The sequence below is a fragment of the Phoca vitulina genome, unplaced genomic scaffold, assembly GCF_004348235.1.
Source record: "Phoca vitulina isolate PV1807 unplaced genomic scaffold, GSC_HSeal_1.0 scaffold3, whole genome shotgun sequence".
NCBI classification, from domain to species: Eukaryota; Metazoa; Chordata; class Mammalia; order Carnivora; family Phocidae; genus Phoca; species Phoca vitulina.
In genome coordinates this window covers 27,740,709-27,761,567 of record NW_022589706.1, presented here as the reverse complement: position 1 = coordinate 27,761,567, position 20,859 = coordinate 27,740,709, and the positions used below count along the sequence as shown (strand labels likewise).

The window sequence follows — 20,859 nt, the reverse complement described above, 5'->3', positions numbered from 1 at the left end:
GAGCACTAGCAGGGGGGAGGGGCAGGCAGAGGGAGAAACAGACTCCCTACTGAGCACGGAGCCTGATGTGGGGATCCATCCCAGGACCCCAGGATCATGACCTGAGCAGAAGGCAGATACTTAACCTACTGAGCCACCCAGGAGCCCATGTTACCTTAAGTTATTAAATTATAGCCTCCTGAATAGTCATAGACATGCTTCCCTGAAAGGGGCATTTGAGACCCTTTAAATTCATTTCCACTCTACAAGACAGTTAATACCTCTTACCACTTCTTAATACCCATATCTTTATCCAAGTAGGCCAATCTCCTTACTTCTTTGGACTCATTTCTGTTTATGAGTCCTTACTTATTCATTTTTTTTTCCCCTATCTGGAATGCTCTCCCCCACCTACCTTTTCTTTCTCTATCCTACTTATTCTTTAGGCCAAGCTTAGATTCTACATTTCCCTTGTTTTAGATACCTTCTTATTTGTTTTCCCTCTGGACTTTCATACTCGTTTTGTCATTTGATTGATTATACTGCCTTATATGTTACTTGGGTGTGACTAACTCCTTTTCATCTTTTTTTAAGATTTTATTTATTTATTTATTTGAGAGAGGGAAAGAGAGAGAATCACAAGCAGTCTCTGCACTAAGTGAGCATGGAGCCCGACAAGGGGCTCCATCTCACAACCGAGATCATGAACTGAGCCAAAATCCAAAATCAAGTGTCAGACACTTGACCGACTGAGCCATCCAGGCACCCCTCCTTTTCATCTTTTAAGTCAGCCTACAAGTCACCTACTCGGAGAGTCCTTCTTTAACTGTCCTGTCTACAGTAGTTCTTTCCCCATAGACAGTCTCTCCCTCTCCACCTACATGTTTATTTCCTTTATATGGAATGTATCACAGCTACCATTATTTTGTTTTGCGTTCTCCCACTAGAATATAACTACGTAAGAGTAGGAACTGTACCTGTCATGTTCACTATTGTGTCCACAGTGCCTAGAACATTAGTGGCTGTAACATAGTAGGGTGTTTAATAAATGTTTTTTAATTGAATTTTTCCCTAAGTAAATTGTTAAATTCTTGAGTGTCAGGGCCTATATCTATGGCCAGAATCTCTGCTGTGCCCACAGGTAGGATTGGGAATATTACTTTTTCATGAAAGAGAACAAGGGACTAGGCCTGAAGCAGTTGAAGCAATTTTTCTGAAACCTGATGCCAAGCCCTTTCTACTGTAGAGGTGGGGAGAGCGGCAGCGAATGCTGGAGACGCATCTATGGTAAGCTGCTCCAGGCTCAGCTGTCCCCCAGGTGGGGGCTTTTCAGAACGTTCTCCTGAGCTTTAGTCGCTTGGCAATCCCAGTGCAGTCCTTTCCTCTAGCACTGTCTCTTTCTCCTTGTGTACAGAGCACTTGAAGCCTGGCGAGGAATACGTCAGAACTGAAGTGTAGAAGAAGGGTGAAGAAATGAAAGGTGAATGGTTGCCAAAATAAATTTTGTTAGGCTCAGTATTTTTGCGGCAGTGAATTTTGGAACCCTAAAAGTTTAATAGGAATATCATGTTTGTGTAGTGTCACAGGTGATATTAGGGAACTCTTAACCCATTTATTTAGATTATTAAAGAGAGATTCTACCCTGGGCACCTGGCTGGCTCAGCTGGTAGAGCATGCGTCTCTTGGTCTCAGGGTCATGAGTTCAAGCCCCACGTTGGGCATGGGGCCTACTTAAAAAAATAAATAATTAAAGAGGATCTAACAGATTTAGCATGGTTTTAATATTTCCTGGTAAGTACATCCACACAATGGAATACAGTGTAACTGTTTCTAAAAGGGAGAGAGTTCTACCGGAAACAGAAAAAAATTAAAATAAAAAATAAAAAGAGAGAGCAAGAGAGAGGGGGGAAATAGACAGGTCTTAAGAATACATTAAGTGAAAAAAGCCGAGTGTTGATAATAAATTATAGTATTCTACCTATTGAATTTAGAAAGAATGGATTATTAAGATATATACATGTGTTTACTTGTACTTTATAAGAAACACTGGAAGGATACACAAGTAACTAATAAAGGGTTGCTTGTGGAAGCAAGGTAGTGGGTAGCCAAGAGATAAGGATGGGGTAGACTTGAGGCTTCTTACTGTATACTTTGTTATACAGATTTAATTTTGAACCATATGAATTTATTACCTATTCAAAACAAAAACTAAATTTTATTTTATTTTATTATTGTTTTTAAAGATTTTATTTATTTATTGGACAGAGAGAGAGTGAGAGAGCACAAGCAGGAGAAGGAGAAGCAGGCTCCCCGCTGAGCAGGGAGCCCAACACAGGGCTCGATCCCAGGACCCTGGGATCATGACCTGAGCCGAAGGCAGATGCTTAACTGACTGAGCCACCCAGGAATCCCACAAAAACTAAATTTTAAAAATTTCTTTGTATGTATATCACTGAGAATATTGCTTTCTTTTGTAGAATCAATAGATTCCAAATTTTGCTCATATTTACTGTTTTACCAAATTTCTATTTTTTTATAAAGTTTTTTAAAGGTCATTAGAGATTAGACTTTGAATTGATATCTGCTAAACATGACCACTGAAGATTGATTTATAAGCTGACTTACTTGTTTCCTAACACAGACCAGGATACTTGTATGGGTTATTCAGCTTATTCTCTTCCAGTAGGGAAGTCTACCCAGAAAACCAGTGATTAGAACATTGTTTGATTAATACAGATTCAGACTTAAGGGAACTGGATCATCTTAATTATGTGGCTTGTGTATCTTTTTTCACGATAGGGTTGTACTTGCCAGGCATTATACCTTCTCTGACCCATGCAGGAGTATACTAACAAGTTCTTAAACTCTTTGATTACCATTTTCCTTCTCTTTGGAATCCATGAATGGGTTAGATTAGATGATGTCTGAGGTCGGTCTTGGTAAGGACTAAAATTCTAAGAATCTGATCAGTTTGACAGTTCTAGTTCTCATTATAAAGAATAAACTTACATTCATATATGTATATCAGTACCTTGTCATTTGGATTAGTGTGAATCAGTTCACCTAAATGGCTTTTGAAAACCCATCAAAATTTGTGTAACAGCTTTGCTAAATACAGAAATTACTTTCCTTTAGCCATCTCATAGTTTCCGATTAAAGTTGCAATGGAGTTTAAGATCACTGTCAAGTACCTAAAAATAAACTGCTGAAGCCAAATTGTATAGGGAATATAATCACAGAGGCCACTTCTGGACTTTCAAACTAGTCTTATTATCTGTCATGTTTCTTATTATCTGTCATGTTAGTCTAAACCTGCCATGAGGGGCGCCTGGGTGACTCAATCGTTAAGCGTCTGCCTTCGGCTCAGGTCACGATCCCAGAGTCCTGGGATCGAGCCCCGCATCGGGCTCCCTGCTCAGTGGGAAGCCTGCTTCGCCCTCTCCCACTCTCGCTGTGTCTCTCTCTCTGTGTCAAATAAATAAAATCTTTAAAAAATAAAAAAAAATAAACCTGCCATGAGGCTGACCTTTGTACACCAGCATTTATTTAAGCAAGAATTGCACTGGTTGTTCACCCTTGAGTTTTTCCTCAGCAGTCAAAGTTATCCTAGTGGCCTGGGAGACCTAAGTAAGGTTTTATTTTGCTTCTTGAATTTTTGAATATTAGATCATTATAATCTTTGTGACACTTCTTCAGTAATATCAGTTACTTTTTTTTGTCCATGTTTTATGTTAGTGCAGCCGAGAACAGACATTCCAATTGGAATGTTATATATTATCACTCTTCTAATAATTTTTTTTTAAGATTTTATTTATTTATTTGACAGAGAGACACAGCCAGAGAGGGAACACAAGCAGGGGGAGTGGGAGAGGGAGAAGCAGGCTTCCCACGGAGCAGGAAGCCCAATGCGGGGCTCGATCCCAGCACCCTGGGATCATGACCTGAGCCGAAGGCAGACGCCTAACAGCTGAGCCACCCAGGCGCCCCTCTTTTAATAATTCTTTTTTTTTTTTTTTTTAAGATTCCATTCATTTATTTGAGAGAGAGAGAATGAGAGAGAGAGCACATGAGAGGGGGGAGGGTCAGAGGGAGAAGCAGACTCCCTGCCAAGCAGGGAGCCCGATGCGGGACCCGATCTAGGGACTCCAGGATCATGACCTGAGCCGAAGGCAGTCGCTTCATCAACTGAGCCACCCAGGCGCCCCATCTTTTAATAATTCTTAATGAGTATGAGTGCAGGCAATCTTTCCAGATTATCTGTCACCTTGACAGTTTTTATAAAGCATGATAAATATGCAATATGATTTCTTTAAATTTTCTGTTTTCAATAATAGAACAGTCTTACTGCTTCCTTTCTAGTTTAATCATGTTTGAAATTAAGAAGATCTGTTGCATTGGTGCGGGCTATGTTGGAGGACCTACATGTAGTGTCATTGCTCATATGTGCCCTGAAATCAGGGTAACAGTTGTTGACGTCAATGAATCAAGAATCAATGCATGGAACTCTCCTACGCTCCCTATTTATGAGGTAAACCATTTTAAACAACTCTTTTTTCTTACGTTCTTTGTTTTCTTACTGTTTTTGTTAAATAAATTGCTATTAATGTAAAAATCTATGACTGCAACTGAAAAGGAATTAAATGGGAAATCTAGATACACAATGTTGTGGACATTACATTTATAATTATGTCAAGTATGCCCAGGGAAAATGACTGGGAAGAAATGTATTAGAATATTAATGATGGTTGTATTAGTGCAGTGAGAATATGGGTAATTTTTTTCTCTTCTCTGTTTTCTAGTTTTGTTAATATGGTTACCATATTGTAATAGTAAAATTTTAGAAAGGTATTCTGTACAAAGAAAATAATAAAACTGTGGATGTTTATAATACTAATCCATATAAGCCCATTATATTTGGGTGTAATTGTATTGTACTTATATCAGGTAAACCGTGAGTGGATAAATGATGTCTTTTATATCTAGTGCTTGGTATCACAAATTTGTTTAATTAGAATTTGAAAATTCCTGTGAATTTAGATAATATATAGTTAGGAAAATATTCTTCCAACTGTTTTATTAAGATATGTGGATCCCATTTTTAAAAATTCACTATAAAATGAGTTCATGATACTATGCTTTTGAAACCCAACAGAGAAGCCTTTGAAAATTTGATGGTGGCATTTTTTTTTTCCAACATTAATATATTCTTTTTTTTTTCCTTCAGGAAAGCTTTGTTATTTGTAAGACTGTTATCAACCATAGTCTCTCTCTCTCTTTCTTTCTTTCTAAGATTTATTTATTTATTTTAGAGAGAGAGTGTGAGCAAGGGGAGGGACAGAGGGAGAGGGAGAGAAACTCAAGCAGACTCCCCACTGAGCAGGGAGCCTGACTCAGGGCTCCCATCTCACCACCCTGAGATCATGACCTGAGCCAAAATCAAGAGTTGGTTGCTTAATCATAGTCTTCAAATGTGTTAGTCCTTTGGAAGGGAAGTCTCAACCAGTTTTATAGGCATATGAAATATAGAAATCCATGAAAAAGCACCCACAGAGTAGTAGCTACCCAACATCATGGATACATTCCTATCTGAATCAGACTTTGAATAAAAAAAAAAAAATCTCTGTGTGTGTGGTAGCTTCTGTTTGTGCTTTACCCTTTCTTTTTCTACCAGATGAGCCACCCATAATAGTTCTTTAAAGATATTTATTTATTTATTTATTTGAGAGAGACAGAGCGGTGGGAGGGACAGTGAGGTAGGGAGAGAGACAAGCAGACTCTGCACTGTGGAGTCCAACGCAGGCCCTATCCCATGACCCTGAGATCATGACCCTAGCCAAAACCAGGAGTCTGTTGCTTCACTGACTGAGCCACCCGGGCGCCCCCCAACCCCGTAATAGTTCTTTAAATTACTTTAGTGCTGTAGCATTTCTTTTCCTGTTATAACATTACTACTAGATTTGGTTTTGGAGAATTAAAAAAAATTTTTTTTGGAAAGATAACTTAATAAAAGAGTTCTATAAAAGGGCTGTATGTCATCTGAAATCCTGTAAGCCATATTTATATCCAATCATTCAGTAACTAATTCTGCCAGCAGTGTACTCTAGTCTTCAGAAACAAAGGGCACTTACCAGAATGGCTAAAATTATTAATACTGACAATACTAAGTGTTGGCAAGGATTTAGAGCAATTGGAATTTTACACAGTGCTGCCAGAATGTAGTCTGGTATAGCCACTTTCAAAAGTGCTCGGCAGTATTTACTGAAGCTGAAAATCTGTGTAGTCTGATCCAGCAATTCCACTTGTAGGTATATATCCAACAGAAATGCATACCTATATGCACCAAAAGACAGGTATTAACAGTACTATTCATAGTAGACTTAAATAGGAAACAACCTAAATGTTAATCGGCATTGGAATGGTTACATAAATTATAGCATAATCCTGCAATGAAATTCTATACTGCATTGAAAATCAATGAAACTACTCCTACATGCAAGAATATGGTTAAATTCTCCCCAGAATAATGTGCTGTCAGACATAAAGTAGTCCATATTGTATAATTCTACTTGTATAAAGTTCAAATATAAGCAAATTGATCTCTGATGATAGAGTTCAGCATGGTGTTAATTTGAACCATGGTGGTGACTTGGAGAGGGCAAACTGCAGGTTCTGATTTACAGTTAATGTTCTAATTCTCATTACAGATAGTGGTTAAACAAGCGTGTTCACTTTTGAAAATTGAGCTACACACTTTTCTATATTAATGTATATGCAATTTTATGTATTTTTGTTTTATTTCAATAAAAATTAGCTTAAAAACAAAAAACAAAGGTATCCTGAATTGGAAAAAATGCAAACTAAGGGCACCTGAATGGCTCAGTGGGTTGAGTGTCCGACTCTTGGTTTTGGCTCAGGTCATGAGCCTGAGCTCAGTGGTAAGACTGAGCCCAGAGTGGGGGAGTCTGCTTGAAGATTCTCTCCCTCTGCCCCTCCCCCCACTCACATTTGCGCTCACGCTCGTGTGCTCTCTCTCTCTCCCTAAAATAAATAAATAAATCTTAAAATAAATCTTAAAAAATACAAACTATAATGTATTGGAATTAGACATTTTTCTTGGAGAAAACAAAAAAATCAATTGACCAGGCATGTTCCCTGGCCAGATTCTTATTGTTGGTATTACTATTTACATTGATTGACATCTGAAACTCTTCTTGCTAAGACTTCAGTGCTTTATTTATTTTATTTATTTATTTATTTTTTTAAAGATTTTGTTTATTTATTTGACAGAGAGAGACACAGCGAGAGAGGGAACACAAGCAGGGGGAGTGGGAGAGGTAGAAGTAGGCTTCCCGCGGAGCAGGGAGCCCGATGCGGGGCTCGATCCCAGGACCCTGGGATCATGACCTGAGCCGAAGGCAGACGCTTAACGACTGAGCCACCCAGGCGCCACCTAAGACTTCAGTGCTTTAAATTTAAGATCGTATGTTCTACATTGACATTGAATCCAGCTGGGATACATAGTTAGATTGAGAGAGTTAAGATCTAAAATAATTTCTTTTCCATATCATACTTGTTTTTTCTCAATAACCTATCTTTTATAAACAAAGACACAGAAGTATTATATTTCACACTTTTATTTCATAAGTAAATTTTTTCTTCTTTAAATCTCTTTATGAAGAATATAAAAGATTTGAAAGTCTAGCTGGCACTGTCCTCACTAGAGTCAATGTCTGAGTTTTCAAAACCCTGAAATATCATAATTGTATTGGTTTTATTTAATGGTTATAACTTATTTTTATCTCTCTCTCTCTCTCGCTGTCTTTTTTTTTTTTAAATAAGTAATCTCTACACTCCATGTGGGGCTTGAACTCACAACCCCCAAATTAAGAGTGGCATGCTCTTCCAACCGAGCCAGCCAGGTGCTCCTCTCTCATTTTTAATATGTTAATTCCAGGAAATTAGACCATTAGCAGCTATTTTAGCTTTGCACTATTTAGTGTAGCGTACAAAAGAAATGAAATCTTTTTCCAAAACCCACTGGCTTTGGAGGTTAAAAACATGGCACTGATACTTTAAAATTCTAGAAGGAATCATCTTAGTAAGTAGAATGATTTTCCTCTTAGCAAGTAAATGACTTTAGGCTTCTAATTTTCCTGTGTCTTTCTTAGACATCAGTTAAGAGATGCCTGCTTAAGGAATTTATAAATCAGAAAATAAAGATGATTTCTAAGTTGTGTTTATTTTATTTTTAAGAAGATTTTATTTATTTGACAGAGAGAAAGAGCAAGCAAGAGAGCACAAGCAGGGGGAGCGGCAGGCAGAGGGAGAGGGAGAAGCAGGCTCCCCACTGAGCAAGGAGCCTGATGTGGGGCTTGATCCTAGGACCCTGGGATCATCACCTGAGCTAAAGGCAAACGCTTAACCAACTGAGCCACCCAGGCGCCCCTGGAAAAATATTTAGAAGGAAAAATGATAGGACTTGATTGTTGATGATATAAGAAGGATGAAGGAGAGGAAGGAATCTAGAATGATATCCAGGTTTCCAGTTTGGGTGATGGGTGCATGATTGTGCCATTAATTGAGATCAAGAATGCAAGATGTTGTGGAGAGTAGTGGGAGATCAAATTTCAAATTCTATTTGGTCCTATTTAGTTATAAAGGCTTTGGGACATCCAAATAGAGACGTTTAGGAGACAGTTGGATATATGTCAAAAGTGTAAGCAAATGATTCAGGGCTGGAGACTTAAAGTTAGGATTATACAGGTAGTAGTTGAAATCAGAGTAATTGAGCTCTCCCAAGAAGAGTCTGCAGAGAGAACAGAGCATGAGTCAAGGACAGAACCCAGAAAATCTGTAATGTTTGATGATAGGTGGAGGAGGAAATGCCATCAAGAAGCAATGGAGAGTAATTCATTGAAGGGTTAAAGGCAGTGATTTTATATATTTATATATTTTTTCTGTGGTTGATAAAGGATCAAGCATGTTCAAAACTAAAGTCACCAATTACATAGAGAAGGAAAGGTCAAAATGTAAGAAGGGGCTAATTGATGGAATAAAGTCCAGAAAGAGAGCAAAAGGATGGAATCAAAAGCACAAGAATTGGCCTTGAAAGCCTCTTCCTTGGAGACTGGAGGAAAGTAAATAAGAATGGATAAAGATATGGACAGTTTTGTTGGTGGGGACATGAAAGAAAGGTGACTGACATATTGGCAATTTCAATTGTCTGATAGTAAGAGGTAAGATATTTTGAAGAACATAGAAGGGGTAATGTTGGGTCAAGGACTTGCAAATAGTGGAGGTTCAGAGCAATAATCTCAGAATAGAGAGGACAAAGTAAAAGATTATCAGGTCACATTGAAAACCCAGCTAGGAGTCCCTGGGTACCTCAGTCAGTTAAGCATCTGCCTTCAGCTCAGGTCGCGATCCCAGGGTTCTGGGATCGAGCCCCACGTCAGGCTCCTTGCTCAGCAGAGAGTCTGCTTCTCCCTCTGCCTCTGCACCTCCTCACTGCTTGTGATTTCTCTCTCAAATAAATAAATAAATAAAATCTTTAAAAAAAGAAGAAAGAAAACCCAGCTAAATATACTTAGGGTCCGTGAGCTTGTTTATTGTGGTTCTTTCTAATTCAATATGTTTATATTTTATGGGCCAAAACTATATGAATAAAAAAACAGTCGTTTTTACTGCCGGAAAAGGAAATAGTAATGATCATCAGATAAAATATGGTGACAAGATACTTAAGTGTTTACTCAGAAAATAGTATAGTAGAAAGTGTTAATATTTAACAATTAAAATATTTTGTATTACCATATTTTTTGAATAGTCACTGCTTTTCTTGTTAACTTTGTAATAATTTAATAGCTACTTTTTAAAAAAAGTAAAATGGATAATTTGCTTTACTTTTTCTGAATAAAATGAATGATAATTTTACCCTGTGAAAGGATTTGAGTTCTTCCATAAAAAGTACCCTATAAATTCTCAATACTAATTGTGATAATTACATAATGAATTTAATAAGAGGTAGAACCTATATTATTAACTACTTCTGCATCAGTTTTGGAGATCTACAAATATCCCATTGATTTTAACAGAATAATATAGTTGTTTGTTTTGAGGTGTTATTAAGGCTTAGTTAGTATAAATCCTGCATTGCTCTGATTTTAGGTTACTTTAATTTAAATATTAGGGGATTATATATAAGACTAAATTCAGTCTTCTCTGCAAAATCCCTACTCTATAATCTTTTACTCTCATTTTCTAGAACCAAGGAAATGGTTTCTATGACCCGTGGGCTGCCTCTCCCTCTGCCCCTCCCTGACATGTGCTCTCTCTCTCTACCTTATCTCTCTCTCTTTCAAATAAATAAATAAAATCTTGAAAAAAAAGATAATAGGGGTGGTTGGGTGGCTCAGTCATTAAGCCTCTGCCTTCAGCTCAGGTCATGATCCCGGGGTCCTGGGATCAAGACCCACTTTGGGCTCCCTGCTCGGCAGAGAACCTGCTTCTCCCTCTCCTGCTCCCCCTGCTTGTGTTCCCTCTCTCACTGTCTCTCTCTCTGTCAAATAAATAAAATAAAATCTTTAAAAAAAAAGATAATAATTATTTAAAAAACATAAGCATGTCACCTGGGGCACCTGGGTAGCTCAGTTGGTTAAGCATCTAACTTTTGATTTCCGCTCAGGTCATGATCTCAGGTTTGTGAGATCAAGCCCTACTTCGGGCTCTGCACTCTGCATGGAGTCTGTTGGAGATTCTTTCTCTCCTTCTCCCTGTGCCCCTCCCCCTGCTTGCTTGCTCTCCCGTGTTCTTTCTCTCTAAATAATAAATAAAGTCTTAAAAAAAAAAAAAGTAAGCATGTCACCATTGTTACTACTACAAATTTTAAGAATAATTTCTTTATATCAAGAATTCTTATACGGGTCCTTCTTCCCGTAGTTTATTTGAATCAACATCCAAGTAAGATCCATAAACAGCAATAGATTTTTATCACTTGTGTCTTTTAAGACCATAGTATTTTAGGGTGCCTGGGTGGCTCAGTTGTTAAGCGTCTACCTTCGGCTCCTGTTATGATCCTGGGGTCCTGGGATGGAGCCCCGCATTGGGCTCCCTGCTCGGTGGGGAGCCTGCTTCTCCCTCTCCCGCTCCCCCTGCTTGTGTTCCCTCTCGCTGTGTCTCTCTCTGTCAGATAAATAAATGAAATCTTTAAAAAAAAAAAGACCATAGTATTTTAATCTCTCTTTCTCTCTGTTTTTCTCTTCAGTTTATTTGTTGAAGAAACTAGATTGTTTATCCTATAGAAATTCTCAGTCTGGGTTTTGCTGATTGTACCGATCTAAGCAGATTTATTTTTTATTTATTTTTTTAAAAAGATTTTAATTAATTTATTTATTTGAAAGAGAGAGCACAAGCAGGAGGCAGAGGGAGAGGGAGAAGCAGACTTCCTGCCGAGCAAGGAGTCCGATGCGGAACTCGATCCCAGGACCCTGGGATCATGACCTGAGCCAAAGGCAGACGGTTAACCGACTGAGCCACCCAGGCGCCCTGATCTAAGCAGATTTAGATCTGATTTTTTTTTTTCTTGTCTTCCCTCCCTCCCTCCCTCCCTCCCTTTCTTTCTTTGGCAAGGATACTTAGGTGGTTTTGTACAGCTCAATATTCTTAATATAACTATATTTCCTGTTAAACTGTATGGGGAAAGTAATAAAATTTTCAGTTAAAATGTTTCTTACCTTAGGACTTAGAAAAAATATATATTTAGGTATGCATGAAGTAAATGTTGACTGTTTGACAACCAGTTGTATGACTTGAATTCTTAGGGGTAAAAACCTGCATTCATGATGATGACGCAAAATCAAATGTTTGCTTGAAATCACAGAAGACCTTGAATTTTCTGATAATTGAATTGATACTCAGTTAATTGTTAACTCTTATGAAACAAGCACATGGTAAACAATGAGACATTAAAACAAGCTGGTGCTTTTATTGTGGCAAAGTCAATTTTGCTCTATTTAGTATTGTTACATAATGTACACTTTTGGCCTTTGGTGTAGGATCTTAGATTTTTCTACAAAGGTGTTATTTGAGAGCAAGTCTAGACCTCTAAATTGTAATATAACTTTCTCTTTTAACAAAGGTAATTCTATGCTATTAGGTAATCTCATATGACTGGTAAACTGTATATACAACTCTTTTTTTTTTTTTTTTTCTGTTTAGCCAGGACTAAAAGAAGTGGTAGAATCCTGTCGAGGAAAAAATCTATTTTTTTCTACCAATATTGATGATGCCATTAAAGAAGCTGATCTTGTATTTATTTCTGTAAGTATTTTCTTTTGCTGTGTGAGTTTTAATGTGTTCTTTTCTATACAGAAGTTTCATTGTATTTGAATAGTAATCTGTTGGTATCAAGCCACATCTTTACTTACTATAGGGTTGTCCAGTTGAATTTTGGTTGTTACTTTGTCTAACACTTCACCATACCCTGTAATCACCTGGTCAAATATATCACTGATCATTGATCAAATAAATTTGGAGGAAGTTCTAGTCTGGGATCTAGAATTAGGAGGTGCTGGTGTGAGCTCATGTGGTAATAGTATATATATTTCATCATTTCTTGTCTCGACCACTGCAGAGCATGTGTGCAAATTTATGGGCATCTCCTATCTAGATGAATTATGTTCCAGAAGTCATTTTATTTCTTATTTTTTGAATTTTTAAAAAAGATTTCAGGGCTCCTGGGTGGCTCAGTCGTTAAGCGTCTGCCTTCGGCTCACATCATGATCCCAGGGTCCTGGGATCGAGCCCTGCATCAGGCTCCCTGCTCAATGGGAAGCCTGCTTCTCCCTCTCCCACTCCCCCTGCTTGTATTTCCTCTCTCGCTGTCTCTCTCTCTGTCAAATAAATAAATAAAATCTTTAAAACAAAACAAAACAAAAAATAAAAAAGATCTCATTTTTAAGTGATCTATACCCCTAACATGGGGCTCGAACTTGCAGCTCTGAGATCAGGAGTCTCATGCTCTACTGAGCCAGCCAGCTGTCCCAGCAGAAGTCATTTTAAATGAACTCTTTGCAATTTGGCTTGTGTTCGTTAGGTTACAAGCTAGTCCACAGGCACCTTTGGCTCATAATATGGCTAACGTGATGTACCTTTGTAATGAAAAAACAGAACCAATACTTGGGAGTTAAACTCTGGTAATCTAATATTTGAACCAAGGTAACTTTTGCTGTTCTTGTAGCCATTTACTCAAATAGTCTATGTGTGATCAGTATAGCAATCATCAATTTGTGCCTGAGCTAGGGTGTTCTATGACTCAAGACCTTCAGGGCCTTAAAGAATAAAGGGAAAGCCAGTGGCATGGGCTTTCACTGAGCCCCATGAACTTAAGGAGAGAAATATCATAGGGGCCCTAGAGGGTAGATGTTGTTGAATTGATTATGCATGTTGTTAATGATTGTAAGTTGTTGAATTAGGGGTTGTTTTCTGACTGATGAGACAAAAGCAGTACCATAAAGATAACTCCAGAAGAAAGTGATAATGACGCCAGTGGTGAAACCATTATGAATTCTTTCTCTCTTTTGGCATTCTTAATTACTTCAGAGAAATTCGTGCAGCTTCTGTGACTTGCCTGCCCATCGTCTACTTAAGCTTGGAGAAGGTTAAGAGACAAGGCATAGAAAATGAGAAAAGATTTTGGAGTAGCTAGGTACTTGGAGAAAATCAAGAAGTTATCTTAATCCAACTTTTGGATAACGAGAATCTGGAATGGGAGTAGTGGAATTTTCCATAAAAAAAATATTTTAAAAGATCTATTCTCAGGCAGTAGAGTCCACCGTAGGGTGGTCTGGCCAGACAGCTAATTTTACACTTGCCTCTCTGTAGATCTAGCTTGAGCTGTGCTGAATCTTTCCAAGCTATTACTTTGCATACCTGTCATGGTAATTTATTACTGTATAACTCACATCTACTTCCCATTATTCTCTGGATCAGCTTTTTAAAATTTATTTGTTGTCTACTTTTCATTATGGAAAATATCAAATTCATACAAGAGATGAAGACAATAATATAATGAATCCTATTTACCCATTCTCCATTGTCAGCAGTTACCATGGCTGATCCTGTTTCATTTACTACTTCTCTCCCTTTCCTCCTACCCCAGGCTATTTTTAGGCATATTCCAGGTAGGAATAGTTTTATATGAATCAGTGTTCAATTGTCCTCTTCAGAGCATCTTTACTAGGGGAAGCTGTGTGCTCCTCTCTCATCTTTAGCATGTTCCACCTTATCCTAGTAGTGGCTTGGCCCTTCTGTACTCCAGTGCACCCTGACTTCCATGTCTAAGGCTTTTCCTAAGTTGTTCCATGCAAATGAACAACTTTTGTTCTCCTGATTTTCATACCTCAACAGTGTTTGAGTTTTGATTTATTTTGGCTTCTTCCTTTATTTAGTCTCCCATTAGGTTATAAGCTTGTCAAGAGAAGAGAATTTATACCACTAATTACTGGTTCAAAAACTATTCCTGTATAGGGGCACCTGGCTGACTGAGTTGGCAGAGTTGACAAGACTCAATCTTAGGGTCCTGACTTCAAGCCCTACATTGGGCGTGGAGCCTGCTTAAACACACACACACACACACACACACACACAAAGTTCCTGTATAGAATTTTGGGCTTTCTGGAGTGCTTTGATTTCTACCAAAGCATTATAAAACCCACGTGTTAGATTTTAGAGCACATGCTATCCTCATTTTCCAATGAGGTAATTGAAGCAAAGGCAGCTACACTTCTCCAAGGTTACATGGTGCGGCTAAGCCAAAAGTAAATGCCTAGACTCTGGACTCATGATTTCTTTTTCTTTCTATTTGATAATCGTCTACATAGTATTGTGAGTCCTAAAGATGCTAGATAATGTCTAGCTTTAATGATCTGAGAAAGCCATTTGTGAATGATATTGCAAATATTTTTGAAAAGCTATTGATATAGGTCTATTAAAAAGGAGGATAGAAAAGGTTTTGGAGACCAGGATAATATATTACATACAATAAAGAGAGGAAAGAAAACTTACATTTCATTTCAGACTTCGAACTCCTCAAGGACAGCAACAGTCTCATTCATCTTTGTATCTCCAGGGCTTAGCTTGCAACCTGCCTGCCCTAATATCTGCCACTATATAGGAGATTCTCAACAAAAATTTGTTGAATGAGTTCCCCAGATGCTTCAGGATGTCCTGTCTGATGATTATATTATTAAAATGTATCATTTCCATGAAACTAATAGGGGGTTAAATTAAAGCTAATGATGATAGTTAACTTCCCGCTTAACTAGTTAATTGATGGTTCAAGGTTCATGTTGAAATCACTGAATCTCTCACAGATACTTCTTGTTCATAATTGCATATGCTCTCATCAGGTGAACACTCCAACAAAAACCTACGGAATGGGGAAAGGTCGCGCAGCAGACCTGAAGTATATCGAGGCTTGTGCCAGACGCATTGTGCAGAACTCACACGGGTACAAAATTGTGACTGAGAAAAGCACAGTTCCAGTGCGGGCAGCAGAAAGTATTCGTCGGATATTTGATGCAAACACAAAACCCAACTTGAATTTACAGGTATAAACAAAGGAAGCATTGGAACCTGATTTTTTTTTTTTTGGAACCTGATTCTTAAATAAATACTGATGCCTTATAGTTGCCAACGGTTAATTCTAACTTTAAAACTTTGCTTTGCATTGGAATTCTAGGTGCTGTCCAACCCTGAGTTCTTGGCGGAAGGAACAGCCATCAAGGACCTAAGGAACCCGGACAGAGTACTGATTGGAGGGGATGAAACCCCAGAGGGCCAGAGAGCTGTGCGGGCACTGTGTGCTGTGTATGAGCACTGGGTTCCCAGAGAAAAGATCCTCACCACTAATACTTGGTCTTCAGAACTTTCCAAACTGGTTGGTACATAGCATTCGACCCTCCATTAAATTTAAAGCTAAGGACTTATTTCTCTTAAGCCTGATAAGCCACACAGGTACTTTCTTAATGTTAATATTTAGAACATAATATTCTTGTCCATTATGAAATAATTTTCACAAGGGAAATCAAATATCAGGGTATAAAATATTCTGGAAAATTCTCGATTTTTAATAAAATGTAACATAAAATGGAGGGTGCATTAAAATAGTAGTTGTTTTTTTTTTTAAAGATTTTGTTTATTTATTTGAAAGAGAGACAGAGACAGAGATAGAGAGAACGCAAGTGGGGAGGAGAAGGAGAAGCAGGCTCCCTGCTGAGCAGTGAGGTCGATGCAGGACTTGACCCCAGGACCCTGGGATCATGACCTGAGCCGAAGGCAGACGCTTAACGACTGAGCCTACCATGCGTCCCAAAATAGTAGTTTTTAATGGGGCTCCTGGGTGGCTCAGTCGGTTGAGTGTCTGACTCTTGATTTCGGCTCAGGTCATGATCCCAGGGTCATGGGATCTAGCCCCAAGTCAGGCTTCGCGTTCAGTGGAGAGTCTCCTTGAGATTCTCTCTCCCCCTCTGCCCCTTCCCCACCCCTGCACTTGCTTGCTCCCTTTCTCTTTCTCTCATATAAATAAATCTTTAAAAAAAAAAAGTTTTTAAAACCATTCTATCTTTAATCCCATTCTTAATCATCTTTCTTCTCTACTTTAAAACATTTTCCTTGGGACGCCTGGGTGGTTCGGTAGGTTCTGTGTCTACCTTTGGCTCGGGTTGTGATCCCAGGCCCTGGGATAGAGTCTGTCATCAAGCTCCTTGCTCAGCGGGGAGCCTGCTTCTCCCTCTACCTGCTGCTCCCCCTGCTTGTGCTCGCTCGCTCTCTCTCTCTTTCTGTCTCTCTGACAAATAAATAAATAAATAATTAAAAAAAAAATACATTTTCCTTTACCAACACATCCATAGCCTCCTCAAATTGAGCCTGTCAGTAACTTTCATATCTCCCTCAGTAATTTGTATCAACTCAATGAAATATAATCCAGACATAAAATTGCTATTTAACTCATCATAATTTTCCTTTTTTTCCCCTCTAAAGGCAGCAAATGCTTTTCTTGCCCAGAGGATCAGCAGCATTAACTCCATAAGTGCCCTCTGTGAAGCAACAGGGGCTGATGTAGAAGAAGTGGCAACAGCCATTGGAATGGACCAGAGAATTGGAAACAAGTTTCTGAAAGCCAGTGTTGGTAAACTGAAATTTTTCTGTACATAGAGGAGGTTCCTTTAGCTAGGTCTCTAACTTTAAGGAAGTCTTTGTATAACTTAATGCCCTTAGAGTAATGATTCCATGATACATGTAACCTTCAACCTATCAAGAACTTGCCAAGTGAAGCAATAATTAAACTTCTATAGTTTTAATAATTACTCATTGATTAGTAAGATAAACATAGTTCACTGTTTTAGGAGGATTAATTAATATTTAAGTAGAACATTTAGGAAGAGTAAGTTCAGGAGACTACATAGGACATAACTCAATACCTTACTGAAGCAAATGGGAAGAACATCCCCTATCATTTGCTTTGCCTACTAATATATACTTGTGGAAATGTGGTCTTGGTGAAATACAGTTGGTCCTCATTATTTGCCAGTTCTGTACGTATGAATTATCCCACTTGCCAAAATTTATTTGGAATCCCGAAATCAATGCTCATAGTGTTTTCATGGTCATCTGCAGACACACACACGGCAGCAAAAAATTTGAGTCACCCAACACAGACATGCCCAGCTGAATTTGCGACATGCAATGCTCTTGTTTTCTCCTTTCAGCTCCCGTTCTGTAAACAAGAGCTCTTTTTGTGGTCTATTTAGTGTCACATTTTTTACATTTTTGTGCTTTTTGTTGGTGATTTACCTTTTTTAAATCGCCCCCAGGTATATTGTGTGTGAAGTGCTAGTGTTATCTAGTGTTCTGAAATGCCAGGAGGCTGTGATGTGTGCCCCTCAGACAAAATACACGTGGTTAGATAAGCTTTACTCAGGCACGAGTTATAGTGCTGTCGGCTGTGAGTTTAGTGTTAATGAATCAATAATATATATTAAATAAGGTGTCTTTAAACACACAAAAATAAAAACAGGGGCACCTGGCTGGCTCAATTGATAGAGCATGCAACTCTTGATCTCGGGGTCATGAGTTTGAGCCTCACGTTGGGGGTACAGTTTACTTAAAAAAAAAAAGCAACACAAAACGATTATGTATCAACAAAACTAAAATACAACCTACTGAATGGGAGAAGGTATTTGCAAATAACATATCCGATAAACAATATCCAAAATATAAAAGAACTTATATAACAACACCCAAAAAACTAAATAATCCAATAAAAAATGGATACAGGGCACCTGGCTGGCTCAGTCTGTAGAGCATGTGACCCTTGATCTCAGGGTCATGAGTTCAAGCCCCATTTTGGGCATAGAGCTTTAAAAAAGGGTGGGGGTAGAAGACATGAACAAACATTTCTTTAAAGAATACATACAGATGGCCAACAGACACATGAAAAGACTCAATATCACTCATCATCAGGGAAAAACAAATCAAAACCATAATGAGATACCACACCTGTCAGAATGGCTAAAATCAAAAACACATGAAACAACAAGTGTTAGCGAGGATGCGGAGAAAAAGGAACCCTTGTGCATTGTTGGTGGGAATGTAAGATGGTGCAGCCACTGTGGAAAACAGTATAGAGGTTCCTCATAAATTAAAAATAGAATTACCATATGATCCAGTAATTCCACTACTGGGTAGTGGAATACACACACACATACACACACACACACACACGTGTGTGTGTGTGTGTATTAAAATATTACTCAGCCATAAAAAAAATGAAATGTTGCTATTTGCAACAACAGGAATAGATCTAGAGAGTATAATGCTAAGTGAAATAAGTCAGTCAGAGAAAGACAAATACCATATGATTTTACTCATATATGGAATTTAAGAAACAAAACAAAGGAGAAAAGAGACAAACCAAGAAACAGACTCAACTATAAAGAACATAGTTAGAGAGGAGGTGGGTGGGGGATGGGTGAAATAGGTAATGGGGATTAAAGAGACACTTAGCCATGGCTATTTTATTACATGTTGTCTGACTGCTTTTGAGCAAAGGCAGAGTTAATAGTTGTGCCAGAGACTGTGTGGCCCACGAAGGCTAAAATATTAACAATTTGTCCCATAAAAGTTTACCAGCCCTGTGCTAAAGTAAGAGATGTAGGGCAGTGATACTAGATGAATGAGAAATAAAATAGAAAATGTAGCCATAATAAAACATTAACAAGAAGATTATCTGGAAATTATTTATAGAGTTTATTAGTTGCTTAAAGATTTCACACAATCTATAAACCCACTAAATTTCCAACATCTGAATTTTAGTATTAAAAATCCTAGGGGCGCCTCTGTGACTCACTTGGTTAAATGTCTGACCCTTGATTTCCTCTCAGGTCGTGATCTCAGGGTTGTGAGATCTGCACTGGGCATGGAGCCTGCTTAAGATTCTCTCTCTCCCTCTCCTTCTAACCCTCCCACCCCTCCCTTCTCTCTAAAAAAAAAAAAAATCCTAGCATAAGGCCATCTGGCTGGCACAGTCAGTGGAGCACGTGACTCTTGATCTCGGGGTTGTGAGTTCGAGCCCCACATGTGGTATGGAGTTTACTTAGAAAAAAATTATAGCATAGGCCCTCAAATTTAGTATGACAGATTTGTCACATGATTCGGTCGTGGTTCTTAAATGAAAATATTGTCACTTTTTTCTTCAGGTTTTGGTGGAAGCTGCTTTCAGAAAGATGTTCTGAATTTGGTTTATCTCTGTGAGGCTCTGAATTTGCCTGAAGTAGCTCGTTATTGGCAGCAGGTATTAATCTTGATAGTCAACAACTTTTGATTAACTTCTAATTAAAACATGTGACCCTTTGTCTATAAAGTGCTTTTGATAGGATTTTTTTATTCCAGGAACTCAACTATCATTATATTCGTTTATTTTATTTTTTAAAAGATTTTATTTATTTATTTGTTGGAGAGAGAGACAGCGAGAGAGGGAACACAAGCAGGGGGAGCAGGAGAGGGAGAAGCAGGCTCCCCACGGAGCAGGCTTCCCGATGTGGGGCTCGATCCCAGGACCCTGGGATCATGACCTGAGCCGAAGACAGACGCTTAATGACTGAGCCACCCAGGCGCCCCTATATTCATTTTTTTATTTCTTAGGCTTCTCTGTTTTTAATTGTCTTTTTTGCTAATGAACTCTGATGGTAATTCTGGTAAACCATATTTCTTCTAGTTTTATAACAAGTTCGCTCCCAAAATAAAGCAAGAACTATTATTCTTTCTGTGGGGGAATGGGCAGAGGGAGAGAAAATCTTAAGCAGGCTCCGCACTCAGCCCGGAGCCCCACACAGGGCTTGATCTCATGACTCTGAGACTCTGAGATCATGACCTGAACCAAAATCAAGAGTCAGATGCTTGGGGCGCCTGGGTGGCTCAGTTGTTAAGCGTCTTCCTTCGGCTCAGGTCATGATCCCAGGGTCCTGGGATCGAGCCCCACATCGGGCTTCCTGCTCTGCGGGAAGCCTGCTTCTCCCTCTCCCACTCCCCCTGCTTGCGTTCCCTCTCTCACTGTGTCTCTCTCTGTCAAATAGATAGATAAAAAATCTTTAAAAAAAAAAAAAAGAGTCAGATGCTTAACCAACTGTGCTACCCAGACATCCTAAGAACTATTATTCTTAATTATAACTCTTTTTGGGCACCTGGGTGGCGCAGTCAGTTAAAGATAGAACTCTTGGTTTGGAATCGAGCCACCTCAGGCTCCGCATTCAGCGTGGAGTCTGCTTGAGATTCCCTCTCCCTCTCCCTCTGCCCCCTGCCCCACATTCTCCCTCACTCTCTTTC

At 38.7% G+C, this 20,859-nt stretch overlaps 1 protein-coding gene across 3 annotated transcripts in view; it reads left to right on the top strand.

The window, feature by feature from the left end:
• UGDH (UDP-glucose 6-dehydrogenase) overlaps positions 1 to 20,859 on the top strand; it is a 31,761-nt gene that overhangs the window by 3,747 nt on the left and 7,155 nt on the right. The window contains exons 1-7 of one of the 3 annotated variants that reach the window (XM_032400219.1): positions 714 to 1,459; positions 4,339 to 4,507; positions 12,193 to 12,294; positions 15,384 to 15,584; positions 15,716 to 15,913; positions 17,017 to 17,164; positions 19,734 to 19,828. In XM_032400219.1, coding sequence (XP_032256110.1) covers positions 4,346 to 4,507; positions 12,193 to 12,294; positions 15,384 to 15,584; positions 15,716 to 15,913; positions 17,017 to 17,164; positions 19,734 to 19,828 — 906 coding nt within the window. In that variant the 5' untranslated portion in view covers positions 714 to 1,459; positions 4,339 to 4,345. Of the gene's footprint in view, positions 1 to 713; positions 1,460 to 4,193; positions 4,508 to 12,192; positions 12,295 to 15,383; positions 15,585 to 15,715; positions 15,914 to 17,016; positions 17,165 to 19,733; positions 19,829 to 20,859 lie in introns of those variants that run through there. The other 2 variants (XM_032400218.1, XM_032400217.1) reach the window with 2 other exon arrangements.